The sequence below is a fragment of the Phoxinus phoxinus genome, assembly GCF_949152265.1.
Source record: "Phoxinus phoxinus genome assembly, chromosome: 3".
NCBI lineage: Eukaryota > Metazoa > Chordata > Actinopteri > Cypriniformes > Leuciscidae > Phoxinus > Phoxinus phoxinus.
In genome coordinates this window covers 31,323,986-31,337,723 of record NC_136878.1, presented here as the reverse complement: position 1 = coordinate 31,337,723, position 13,738 = coordinate 31,323,986, and the positions used below count along the sequence as shown (strand labels likewise).

The 13,738-nt window shown below is 37.0% G+C and overlaps 1 protein-coding gene across 2 annotated transcripts in view; it reads right to left on the bottom strand.

The window, feature by feature from the left end:
* Nucleotides 1-12,560, bottom strand: part of ankrd31 (ankyrin repeat domain 31) — a 33,547-nt gene extending 20,987 nt beyond the window's left edge. The window contains exons 1-12 of one of the 2 annotated variants that reach the window (XM_079606966.1): nucleotides 12,344-12,560; nucleotides 12,168-12,232; nucleotides 11,788-11,855; nucleotides 11,649-11,686; nucleotides 11,505-11,560; nucleotides 11,111-11,267; nucleotides 7,973-8,073; nucleotides 5,855-6,034; nucleotides 1,463-1,605; nucleotides 1,220-1,364; nucleotides 1,043-1,119; nucleotides 776-941 (exon numbers count right to left, since the gene is read on the bottom strand). In XM_079606966.1, the coding sequence (XP_079463092.1) occupies nucleotides 776-941; nucleotides 1,043-1,119; nucleotides 1,220-1,364; nucleotides 1,463-1,605; nucleotides 5,855-6,034; nucleotides 7,973-8,073; nucleotides 11,111-11,267; nucleotides 11,505-11,560; nucleotides 11,649-11,686; nucleotides 11,788-11,855; nucleotides 12,168-12,232; nucleotides 12,344-12,432 (1,285 nt within the window). In that variant the 5' untranslated portion in view covers nucleotides 12,433-12,560. The remainder of the gene's footprint in view (nucleotides 1-775; nucleotides 942-1,042; nucleotides 1,120-1,219; nucleotides 1,365-1,462; nucleotides 1,606-5,854; nucleotides 6,035-7,972; nucleotides 8,074-11,110; nucleotides 11,268-11,504; nucleotides 11,561-11,648; nucleotides 11,687-11,787; nucleotides 11,856-12,167; nucleotides 12,233-12,343) is intronic. The other variant, XM_079606967.1, reaches the window with a different exon arrangement.
* Between the last annotated feature and the right edge of the window lie 1,178 nt (nucleotides 12,561-13,738).

Here is a 13,738-nt window from a genome sequence, read left to right as displayed (position 1 = left end):
CAGCTCTGCAGCACCAGCACTAATAATTCCACACTACCTAAACATATCAAAAGGAAATCAGATTCATATCAGATTAAATCAAATATCTGATATATCTTAAAAGGCAATCTTTGTCCTAATTTAAGATGGCTAACTTAAACTAACTTAGAAAAATAACACATCAATTGAATTTGAACGTTTGTGTATTTCACCGTCGGGTAAATGTTGAGATCATCACAGTGAATAGGGATGGCGAAAACTAAATAATTTCTTGACCGACCACCGAGCCTCATTAGCCGGTTGAAACGATTAGTTTAAAATATGCTATTTGAAATAACAGCCATTTCGAGCCGCGCCTGCAATTTCGCAACTCTGTCGCATCTCTCTGCCGCTCTGCCTCCCGCTCACACACACACTGCCCCAAACGCTGTGACCTCGCGCCACATGTTTTTATTGGTTTATTAAGTACAAACAGGCGAGTTATGAAAAATTGAGTGTGAGGGATTTGTTCACTTCACACAAAAAGATCTTGGAATGAGATGGCTAACTGTAGTAGCGTTTAATCCGCTATCTATAATGTGAATTATAATTTAGAGATCACTTTTTTTTTTTTTTACCGGCTACCGACAACTTTGATCAGTTAACGTTGATACGGTCAACCATCGGTCAAACGGTCATCGGTTAACATCCCTAACAGTGACTAGATGAGACTCTTGAAGGGTGCACATTTACTGCTATTAAATATTGCATGAGACATATCTAGTTCCCACAACCCTTGACTAATATAGGGGAGAACCTTTGAAAGGGGCCAGAAACATCTTGGATGGATCACAGTTTGGTTGTTCTCTGCTTGGACCAGGAATGGGTTCGGGTTCAGCTTCACAAGACTGCAGGCTGCTTTCATGCTCACTTGTATCAGCAGTTCCTTCGACAGTTGATTCCTGAAGAGGAGCTCGTGTGTCCTCAAAATTAAATGAAACAAAAGTAACTGATCAGTAATCAGATCATGTAATGATCAGTGACAGCGGATATTTTATTTAATGATGTATCACATTTGACTTACTGTGACGGAGTTCTGATTGATTATTTTGCTCATATTTGGATTAAATGGCGAATTAGTGGTTCTGGGAGGATTTTCAGCTATTCCAAAATAAAGCAAAAATAAAATAAATAAATAAATAAAAAATGAGAATTTTTTGTATTGTAGGAAAAATCGGATGTGTATGTAGAGAGTATACACCTGTAAAAGGGTTTATTTGAGGCTTTTGCAGGTATTTCTCCAACAGTATGTCCAAAGATCTGTCTGTGGTCATGTCCATAGGAGTCTTCCCTCTGTCACACTTTGAGAATAGATTAGCACCATTCTTCAGAAGTAGATCTACTATCTGTAAGCATATGTATTCAATATAATAACTATCACAGTCTGTATTTTATAGGCATATGTTTAATAATAATAGTTAACCATTGAATGCAATTTACACACCTTGTAATACTGACAGTGTATGGCATCATGTAAAGGTGTAATTCCATTATCTCCTCTGCAGTTGACTAGGGCTCCAGCTTCAAGTAAAATTTCTGTCAAGTCATAGTTGTTTCTGTACACTGCCTCATGGAGTGGAGTCCAACCTAACAATAAATAGATCATTAAGGTGAGAAATGTTGGTCCACAATGCCATCAGGTGGAAATATGTGCTAACTTCGACCATTTGTGTACAACCAGGGTGTCAAAAAAAGCTTGTGGGAGGATTTAAAGAAAAAAATGGAAATCCTTTCCACCTTATTTTGCAATGCAGAAGTAAGTTATTTTTTTTGTGATTGTGCAAAATTCAGATTCGTAAGCAGCTATAGGAAATTAATTAGAACAAGGGCTATTAAACCGTGGGTCGAGACCCAACTTGGCTGCAGCTAAATTTGCATTTTAGTGAATCACACACACACACACAAACACAAACACACACACACACACACACACACACACACACAGTTTAGACTAGGGCTGCACGATATACCAATGTTGAATCAAAATCACAATATTGCTTAGTGCGATATATAAATCGCAAATGCGGCGATTTAATTATAGAAATATATGCGCTAGCTGCGTGTTTTATAGTGAAGTGCGTGTGTGCGACACTGGAAGCCTCGCACATTCAACTTACAAATGGCTGCACAAGGGGTGGGCGATATACCAGTAGACAAGATTAACCGGTAGAAATTTGTCAACCGGTGGAGATCTATTGCGGTCACGCTCATGTGACTTTACTGTGCTACGGAGTTACGAAAGCTTATCGTTTGCATGAGTACTGCTGCTTATATGCGCGTGCTTTCAGAGACTGTTTTTCATTGCTGTCTGAGTGCTTTTTGCCGACTAATTGGTCTTGATCGGTTAAATACACATACTTATGCGTCAAAGTGACCATGTCTTTGGAAGTACATTTACATTTATTCATTTATCAGAAGCTTTTATCCAAAGCGACTTACAAATGAGAAACAATAGAAGCAATTAAACTAGCAGTAGGACAACAGTATGTAAGTGCTATGACCCTTCACAGTACAATCCAACGAATTTTTATTTTTTAGAATAGATAAGAAAGTGTTAGTAGTACTGGATCAAGTGCTCAAGTGCTGCCGAAAAAGATACGTCTTCAGCAGTTTCTTAAAGATGGCTACAGACTCAGCAGCTCTGGCTGAGTTAGGCAGATCATTCCACCAGCAGGGAACAGTCATGGTAAAGGTCCGAGAGAGAGATTTCGTGCCTCTTTGAGATGGCACCACCAGACGCCGCTCACTTGCAGAGCGCAAGTTTCTGGATGGCACATAAGTCTGAAGTAATGAGTTCAGGTACAGGGGAGCAGTGCCAGTGGTTGTTCTGTAGGCAAACGTCAGTGACTTGAATTTGATGCGAGCGGCAACCGGCAACCAGTGCAATTTCGTGAGGAGAGGAGTGACGTGTGCTCTCTTCGGCTCGTTGAAGACCACTCTAGCTGCGGCATTCTAGATCAGTTGCAGAGGTTTGACAGTGCAAGCTGGGAGACCAGCCAGGAGAGCATTACAATAGTCCAGTCTGGATAGAACAAGCGCCTGAACAAGGAGTTGTGTAGCATGCTCTGATAGGAAGGGCCTGATCCTTCTGATGTTGTACAAGGCAAATCTGCATGACCGGGCAGTGCTAGCGATGTGGTCTGTGAAATTCAATTGGTCATCAATTACAACTCCAACAGCGCGGCTACCGTCGGATCATCCAGCTGGAATGAGAGGTAGAGTTGTGTGTCATCAGCGTAGCAGTGGTAGGAAAAGCCATGTTTCTGAATCACAGATCCTAGTGATGTCATGTAGATTGAGAAGAGAAGTGGTCCAAGCACTGAGCCCTGAGGCACACCAGTGGCTAGAAGTAAACAGTCATTCATGTCTTAAGTGAACGTAAACAGTTGAGAAAGAAAATGCATGCGTATATTGGATCATTGAAGTCGGTCTTAACCCCCTGGGGACCAAAAACGCGCTGGCGCGTTTTGCTCGTTTTTTTTTACATAGCAGCAAAATAGATTTAAAATACTCCTTAATTTTTGGTCATACAGACTTAAGAAATATGAAAACATAAGCTGTTAAATGTCTACTTTTTTATGTGTCCACTTACAATCGAAATAAAACATTGTGCTTTTGTAAAATAAAGAAAATAAACAGGGTGTGCTTTCTGCCTCTCCGTCTCCGTGAACTTTTTTTCTAATGCACGTCTGTAAACATATACAAAACTCAGCGAATACTATTCACCCAGGCATGAGCAATATATCTTTATAATCATTTAAGTGTGTACTTTTAAATTATGAGTTCTCATTTCAGCTCATTATAACTCGTTATCTTTTAATGTGGCCACGCCCACGGAGAGCGCGCGCTATTCAAACGCAAATTATCTGAGGCAATACATGCAAATAGGCAAACCGGCCACATCAGCTCGATAAAACACATCAAGTTTAATCAGATGAATGTACTGTGTCATCTTGCGAGGCGGTGAGGAATAATTCTGGTAAATTTACCTCAGAAGTGCTGGTTTCACTTCGAGGAGCAATGGATCCAGATTAGTAGTACGTTTTTTATTCTTATAGGCTATGCTTTGTTCTAATCGCGATATGGAATAGTGTCTGTAAACCGCAAAAAGACTGTTTAAATATGAATCGCGTTTCTGTGTGTGATGAATGAACGGCATATATGCGCGCTGTTGTGACTAGTTTTGGATAGACTATTACGTTTTTACTGTAAAATAGACATCAAATAAGCTTTTGTTAGCCAGTTTTTGCTCATATGTTAAATATATAGTATGTTTTGTCAAAACTAAACTCATCAACTAAGATGTTATAGTGTTTGTTCCAATGTAACGTTAGGCTATATCAAACTAATGAATCCTTAACTTTTGAAATATGTATGATACTTTAAAAAAAAGAAAGATTACACTTGAAATATTGTTAAAATTGTGATTGTTGTTGATTTACATGCGAACACTTTTTAATAAAATAGCAAAAAATATATTTACAAGGTAGATCTTTATAGGTCAATATAAGCCTTCTCATTAAATTATTTATAATTGTTTTTTATTAGTGACACATTTGGGCAGAGGATGTATTCCAAAACTTTCTGAAAATACAGTATGATAATTAACTGCACAATTACTAGAAATGTGTACCTGGGATATTATACAATTTGCATGTATAAAACTTTTTTGAAAAAAAAGAAAAAAAAAAGTTTCCAAATCTAACTTTGAACCAATTCTGTAGAATGGCTCACTATACATGATGGTGTTGGATCGTCAACGCCCTTGCGCATATTGCCTTCCCAAACAAAAAGTGTTTTACAAAATGTAAATGAATGTATTGTTTTATGTGAATGATTAGTCAGGATGATTTTCAGATCATTTTGAAGGAAAAACTCTAGGCGAGAACATCCATTACTCAAAAGTATTGTTAAAACATATGTACTATGTGTTTTGTGGCGTAATTTCAGACACTTTAAGTTTTGTTTTTTGAATAACCATGCATAAACATTATTCTCTCAAAAATACAAACATGTACATGCATGTTGCTCAGATATTATGGTAGCCCTGTTTGTGATAGAGTGTAATTACACCTTTGCCATTTATATGTTTATAAGCAACTGAAAAAAGCACAAATGTCAGGGCATGTCAGAACATCTCAATGACCCCAAAAACACCTTGGTCCCCAGAGGGTTAAAGAGACAGCATCCAAATGAACCTGCTGCCATTACTATTGTTAATCAAACAACAAAAAGAAAAAAAATCTCTCATTGCTCTTGATTGAATCCGTTTTGTAACTTTAATAAGAATATATGTATATTTAATTTACACAGTGAAGACAATGCAGTGCTTTTTATACATTTGATTACTTTATACAATTTATTTCTTATTTCTAGTGCTTTAAGTTTTTCAGGTAGGTCTATTTAGTTTGTGTCTTTGTTCTATTGTAGTTTGTTCTCCTATATGCTTGTACTTAGTTTCTTTGTAATTTCTTTATCACTGTTTACTTGTCAGTAAGCTTGAGATTTTTTTCCCTCAGAATTATGACATTTCAATGGTATCAAAAAAATGAATATCATAAAAACCTTATTCAAAGCAAAAATAATTATATCTTGATATATACCATTATCGTGAAATAAAATTACTTTTATTGAAAATTTGGTCATATCGCCCACCCCTAGGCAGCACTCTCTCTTACTTTAAAATAAAGTTGATTAAAGCAATAAGCCGTGTTTTACAGTGAATTTAGAACAGCTAAGGGGCGTTGTTAGGCACGACGCGGAGCGGAGTACAACCAAACTATCCGTTTTATAAAGAGAAATTAACAATTTTATGAAATTCTCCAACAAGTCGTACCTGCATAATCCGTTACATTTACGGAATCATCAACTGTGAGTAAGTCTTTGACGTCTTGTATGTTTTCCCGCATCACAGCTAAATGCAGCTTTGTCTCTCCAAATCGATTCCGCTTGTGAATGCTTTTGAGTGATTGGAATCTCCCTGTCTTTCGTTTTATAATGCCTTTGCCATGGAAACCTAAGGACAGGGATGTGAAAAGTACTCAAAAATTAAGTGAAAGTACAAATACTCAGTGAAACTTTTACTCAATTAAAAGTAAAAAAGTGCTACTTTAAATTGTACTTTAGCAATAAAAAAAGTAGAAGTAACCAATCAAAAAAATGCTTTGAAATTCTTGTTTCATCATATTGAAAATTTGCATAAAAATAAATTGCCTAAAAGCAAACAAAACGCAATGGCACAGGTCAAAAACATCTATCTAGTGCATGAAACAACAATTAAAGCTAGGGTAGGTAATCCTGTTCAGAAACATTTTTTTATATACTGGGTGAAATGGTCCTTCCATTCTGATAGTAGTCAATACATTATGTGTTCAGAAAAAGGAATGAAAAAAATCTGACCTCTGTAGCAGCTGTAGGACAGTAAAAACTCTGACCAATCACTGCCATTCGGTGCGAATGTAAAGAACCAATCAGATGCCTTCATGTCTCGTGCCCGAGCACCACTGCGTGCACAGCAGTGATGCGCGGGTCAATGTATAAACAACCCGCACCCGACCAACGTTTTCAACTAACCCGCCCGCAACTCGGACCGCAAAAAAAAAGAAAGAAAATATTGTACCCGACCCGCTTCCTGACCCGCGTTTTTTAAAGTAGCTATAGTAAATGCTCATCGCGTCATGGGCCATAGACGGAGGAACTAGGGGTGCGCATTTTTCAGAATGCTGTATGATATAGCCTAGTGTTTTGTAATAAAGGCTTGATTTATTAATTTATTTCGTTTCATTTTCTAAACAATTAAGATGCTGCATGTGTTTATCCAGTCTAATCGAAGTGTGACTCTCCCCTGACTTTCCCAACAAAAATCCCGCCCCCTCTCAAAAAAATCCCAATGCTAACAGTAGCTTCTCTGTCGGTGTAAGCCAGTTGCGTTACAGGTCGTAGGTACATGCAGCTGACTCCAAATGCGGATGCGCGTTCACTGACAGGAGGGGGCGGAGCTTAGAAGAGGTGCCACTTTCAAATCTGGCTAGCTCTCCAACATTACCTACCCTAGCTTTAAATTGCAGCACAGTGGAACACAAAAGATCCAGCCCTTACAGGGATACAGCCAATATACTAAATAGACAGCTAACGGCTGTATCAAAACGTAAAAATATTTTTTGGGGGAAAAATCAACTTCAATCCTCAATATGCTTCCTCAGATTTGATGGCAAAGAAATTTGATAGCCAGAAATTTCCCTGAAAGTTATAACTCTTGCTGAAACGCGTTTGCTTGATGCATAAAAACTTCATTGGTTCTTGCACATCAAATGCGCACGTTTGAGCTTCCGTTTACCATAATGTGGGTAAGATATAAGAAAAAACTGTAATTTTTCTTCCTAGTCAGTTGTACTTGAGTAAAGTGTAGATCTCCCAAAATAACCCTCACCCTCATGTCATTCCAAACCTGTAAGACTTTCGTTCATCTTCGGAATAAAATATAATTTATGAGATTTCTGTCCCTTCATTTACAGCTACGCAACTACCACTTTGACGCTTAGAAAAGTTCATAAAGAGATCGTAAAACTAACCCATATGAATTGAGTGGTTTAGTAAAAAAATTATGAAGAGACTCGATTGCTTTACATGATGAACGTATTGAATTTAGGCTTTTATTCACATTCATTAACTCGCACATCAGTTGTGATAAACAGAAGCTCAAGCATGCTTGCTTGACGTGCGAGAACCAATGAGGTTCATTCTTGTGTGTAATGGAGCATGTTTGAGCTTCGCAAGAACCAATGAGGTTCGGTTGAGCTTCAGTTTATGTCCGCTGGTTAATGTTTAAATGTGAATAAAAGCCTTAATTAAATCTGTTCATTCATATTTCTATAAAAAAAATTAAAAAAACATGCTGTAATGTTAACTGTCTACAAATGTAGCTTAATTTTAGTGGTCAGGTTTGAGCACTTGCCTGGACTGACGAGGGGTTTAGCGAGTAATGTCTGTTTTTCATGTGCAGGTGTATTAAACCCTTCATTGTACTCTTTAGTCTCTGGACTCTCCTTCGGTGACCTGTACATAAACAGAAATATAAAGTTTACAGTCATTCTGAGCTGATTTATATGGTATAGAGTAGCTGAATGAAATAAATAACATACAGTAGGGTCCAAAAGTCTGAAATGATGCTTACAAATTTTTCTATTTAGCATTTTTCAAATTTAATTAACCTTTTTAATCACAAATTATATTATTAGCATAACAAGTACTGTGAAAAGTTGGATCAGATCATAAAGCTCCAAAGACCATCTTAATATTTTGTAAAAAAAAAGTACACATGACTTGTCATAAACGAGAATGACATGATCAATTGTCACAACATTTTCTTTATCTGTTCACGCACCGTCTCAATCAGCTCCGAGGTAGTGAATAAGTATATTGTGTACCGGTACATGAATTTGGCCACTTGTAAGGACCCTGGTTCACTACACATTGGGACACTAATGACTTTTTACAGTGACATAAAAATGTTCCCATTGTAGATTGTCACTACTACTATATATGATGAACAACAGCAGAACTAATATTTTCCTGACATTCTTTTTTTGTAATGCTATTTAAAAGGTCATGCAACCTACACCAAATTTTCTGAGATTTTAGTGTGTTGAACATCATATAATATATATATATATATAGCATCATATAGATATAACATCATGATTGTAGGACAAAGCTAGGTCATTTTCAACCTTTTTGCGCTATTTTCAACTTCTGGGTTTAAATTCATCTTTGTTTCAACGTCACAGGATGTGACGTTTTCTTAAACTTTGATACATCGATGACTCATCTGTGTCTAATAATTATTCTATTGACTCTGTGTCCTTATCCTATGAGAAAACACTTAATTATTCATGACAGCACAAGTTGATTTCCTATGACAGGCGCTTCAAACAGTGAGATCTCATACAGAAACAGAGATGCATTATTAATGGATCAAAAATGAATGTTTGTTTTTGCTTTGTAAGAGTTTCTGCAACGCATAAGTTCTCTTCAATAGATCCTGAGTCTTCGACACAAACGTGATTCATCCACACGGTTAGTGTAACCGGTCTTTACGGGCCTTTAACCAATCAAACGGCTTATAAAAACGCCACAAAATAAGTCTCAAAAGTTATCAAAGATGCAACAGCGTGTTTGCAACATATATTTTTAATGCAGAGAACAGATGCAAATGGCTGTGCATTTATTTGTGCATTAAATTATAGCTGTCATTGGATATGTAATGTACGTATTTGTGTAATTTACGGTGAGCTTACAAAACCATGTGTATATTTGTAGCGTATAATGGTAATTTGTAGTATGATGCTTTTAATGGGAGCAAAGTAAAACGGTCTGAATCAAAAGCCATTGTGTTGTCAGTCTCGCCTCTTCCTCCTCCACTCCACGGCTCACCATGCTCACTTTTGTAACATTTTCCAAAACTGTGGTGAGAATTGACTGCTGCTTAAACAGGGGGTTTCATAACCCTTTAAAGTCTGTGTAAAGGCAATTCAGATATTTAGGCAGGCAAATACATAGCCGAAGACTTGTGCCTCCGTTGGTAAAAATAAATTAGCCAATCACCATCAAGTATTTCACGTTCAGCGGTTAGGAGTGTTGAGAAAAGTACCATGGCAGAGGAGGCTAGATTCCCTTCGTATATCAACCAATCATCGACGAGACGTATATTGTGTGACATTAGTTTGAACTGCTACCGCTGATGTATGTAACTATGAAGAGTAGATATTGAATATTGGATTGCAAACAAATTTACTAAACTACCATTCAAACAACAACTACAAATTAAAAATAAAGGAAGACCCCTAAGTTGGATATAGGCAACAGCAATGAGCTTCACTAAATGACCGAACGTGCTCTTTTAACACGGATAGGATGGATTTTTTGCTTCAAGTCATAGGCTAGGTCTAGGTGAGTGAAGAAAAAAAAAAGCCATTTTAAAGTAGTTAAAAAATCTGACCGCTAAAATTTTGTGTGCCTCTATTTTAAAACCCACCAGCCGCCACTGCAAAACAGCTCGGTCTCCTTATTTAAATCTCATAAAAACGATGATATCAAGAGGTATCCATAATTTTGTGAAGAGCCCCTTTGATGGAGAACTGAGGATCATCACCAACACCCGCCACTGCAGTAAACATTTTACACCGGATAGTTTTACAAACATTCATCTGAGACAACCGGGATTCACTGATAATTAGTGGCGAATGGGGCCGAACAGACTATCTCCCGCCCTCCCACCTTCATCGTCCCGTCCCACCAACATCTGGTGCCATCGACGACAGTACGTGCCCACCAATGAGGGTAAGTTTCCCGCGAGTGGGCGTGGTTTCAACGCTGACAGCGGACACGCCCCCAACGTTTGAGAGCAGAGAATACTGCTTATTTTCTCAAGATTTTAATAACTTATTTTATTTACTTGGAGGTTTTTTTATCAATCAAATTTGGCTGGGTGGCTAATAACAATTTGTTTTGACAAACTCAGAACACATATTTAATATTGCTTAACAGAGACTTTAAAGTACATTACAATAATCCTTTGTTTTGTGACATATCCCTTCAACATTCAGCTATAAATTAATTATAAATAGTAACTAGATTATAATTAATTAAATTAAGAACTCCAAGGCACTCGTAACTAGATTATGTTCACTACTTGTCCATCAATGTATGTTTAGGCTGAAATATAATTAAATAACGTTGTTGTTGTTTTTTAAACATCAATCATGTGTCATGTCTATTGAGTTGGCTCGCACAATTTGTTTTCATGCTTCCGTAAAGGGAGCACTGTGAGCATTGATGCTCCCTTGTTTTCACTGTGCATTCTGGGACTTTTTTAGCGAAAGTTTAAGTGCCTTGACTACTGAACTAGGGAGCTGATTGAGACGCACCCCTAGACATTTTAACGTCATAACATTATTTTGTTTAAAATTGTAATAATGTGAAAGCTTTATTTATCTTCAGGTTTAAATAAGGTTACTCAAATTTTCAGTATGGGTCAATCGACAATATGAAGGTTAATAATCAGTGAATTCCATATTGTATATTCAAGATTCACCTTTGTTGAGTATTAAGTAGTTGTGTACTCTTCATCAATGGATCAGTTTTCTTTTCGATATTCTTGGCACTTATTCTCAATGAACGTCTCAAAGAAGACCCTGGCTCCAGTTGAGAAGCATCAGAGTTACTGTCATGTATGGGAATGGGACTCACCACTAGGGGGCAGAAGTTACATAAGAATTAGTCACAAATCAGGGGTATGAGCTGCTTATTGAATCACCGAAACCATGAAACAGGGTGGATCAGTTGCGTAGCTGACAGTCACATAGTTTAAAAAAAGATCTGTATAGTTAACAATATTGCATTCTTCATTTGCAAGGTACTAAATAATTGTTTTGGTCTAATGGAACTTGTTTAAAGTTCACTTAGTCTTTGTACATCAACTGGGTTACCTTCACTGTTTTCCCTTTCTGGAGAACTTTCTTCTTCATTAAGAACAGCTTGAACTCTTCATAAACACAGAACAAATCAAATTATTATTCTGTGAATTTTACAAAGTGTGCATTTTTACAAGTAAAAAAAAAAAGTGTACAAACCTTACAAGATTTGCTGGTGGAAGCATGGTGCCATTAGTCTGCTCATTATAAAATAAAATAGTTCAACACATAATGTAAATACAATTGCAGTGGTGCAGATTTGATTAGGGTAACTTAGTATAATGTAATCTAACGTTACCTGTTCTGTTGTAAATGTATTTCTGCTCTGTCTGGTGTAACACTGCAGGCCAATCTGAGGAGAAATCTCTGTAAACCAAAGAGTTACTTTAGCTTCAGATGCAACTGTACATTTGTTGGTAGTGTAAATAGAGCTGCTTCGATTCAATAATTTCCTTAATTACAGTGACTTGAATCTTTTGAATCGGGCCAGCACAACCATAGGTATAATATATAGGCTAACGTTAATGTAGGTTACGTTTTGCAAGGGCAAGCCAAACACCACTGAAATTCCTTCATTAAATTACCATATTTAGTTTGAAACTATGATATTTACAGTTTCAAAATCGAAAATGACATTCAAGAAACGAGCTGAGTTTGATTAACGTAACATGATCATACCTTCACTCAGGGCTCCAGGAGAGACGACGATGGGGGACGATAACTGATATCCTGTCAACATTAACCTACAATAATATATGAATCAGTCGTTACCATTGCAAATCTCGCATTTTCACTACATATTCTAGTCACAATATAGAACTGGAGTAAGTCAGTATAGGCGTAAATCTGATGACCTGCTGAGGTAAAAGCTCTCGTCTACTTCACCACTGTCGTCATCGGTCGCGATGGTCTCATCCTGGTTTAAATCCATATTTGTTTGCATTAAACAATACGACACGTGGCGCTTTATAAAAGAGTAACGTCTGAACTACTTAGGAATATTCGGCAAACACGTCTATGAGAGTTTGTTATAATAATTTCTGTTGTTTGGCGCCAAATTGGGTGATTCAATTGCTCCTCTAATCTGATTGGTCAAAATCAAGATCCGATCAAGATGAGCTCTTTAATGTTTTTCTTCTTCTTTTAATATGTTTGAACAAAATACAGATGAAAAATAATGTTATAATTTCTCATTTATAAGGAGATTATAAATCATACGTAACCAAAATGCAGGCAAATTTGGTTTAGTTCTGAGAAGAATCAAGAATGTATTATGTAAGTGGGGCCTGGTTCTAAAGTCCAGTAGCAACGTGTGTAAATACACTCACACTCATCTTTATTATAAAAAGAATCAAGAGATCCGAAATATATCTATATTTATTCAACACTACACAAGGCAATTACATATACATAAAAAAAAATACATAAAAAAAGGCAAATACATAAAAATTAGTATAGTATTTGCAGGCAAACTTCTAGCTCCTAAGAACTTACATAAACCTTTTGTGGAATACTTGCATATTTAAAAAGTAAACAAATCCTACATTTTATATTAACTCCATTCATATGGCGTATTCTATTTTGTCACAAATTCTGAAATGTACGTTTCATGAATTATAGATCATCAGAGAATTGTTATTGATAAAAAAAGGTTAACCAAGATTAATTGTGAGTTTGATTACAAAATCCAATGATATTTTATTTCATTATTGCAGTTCCAAGGTCGGATATTTTCATATCTCGATATTTTTAAAGGTCAAGGCTGCGCCAAGGTTCACACTGTACACACACACACACACACACACACACACACACAGAGTCTGGTTCACTATTTTTTGGGGGACTCTCCATAGACACGTAATGGTTTTTATACGGTACAAACTGTATTTTCTATTCCCTAACCCAATCCCTACCCCTAAACCTACCCCTACCCATCACAGTAAACTTTCTGCATTTTACATTTAGCAAAAACATAATTTAGTATGTTTATTAAACCATTTCCCTCATGTGGATCGCTGGCTGCTACCCACAATGTAACACACACACACACACACACACACACACACACACACACACACACACACACACACACACACGAATGATGGCCAGATCACGCGTTCTCCGTCAGGACACGCCTTCAGACCTATTTTTTTACAGTCTATGCTTCAGACACAGTTCACTGGAAGAATTAGGCGTGGTTTTCTCGTGAATCGGTATGGTTCGACGATCTGATTGGCTCATCACTCGAC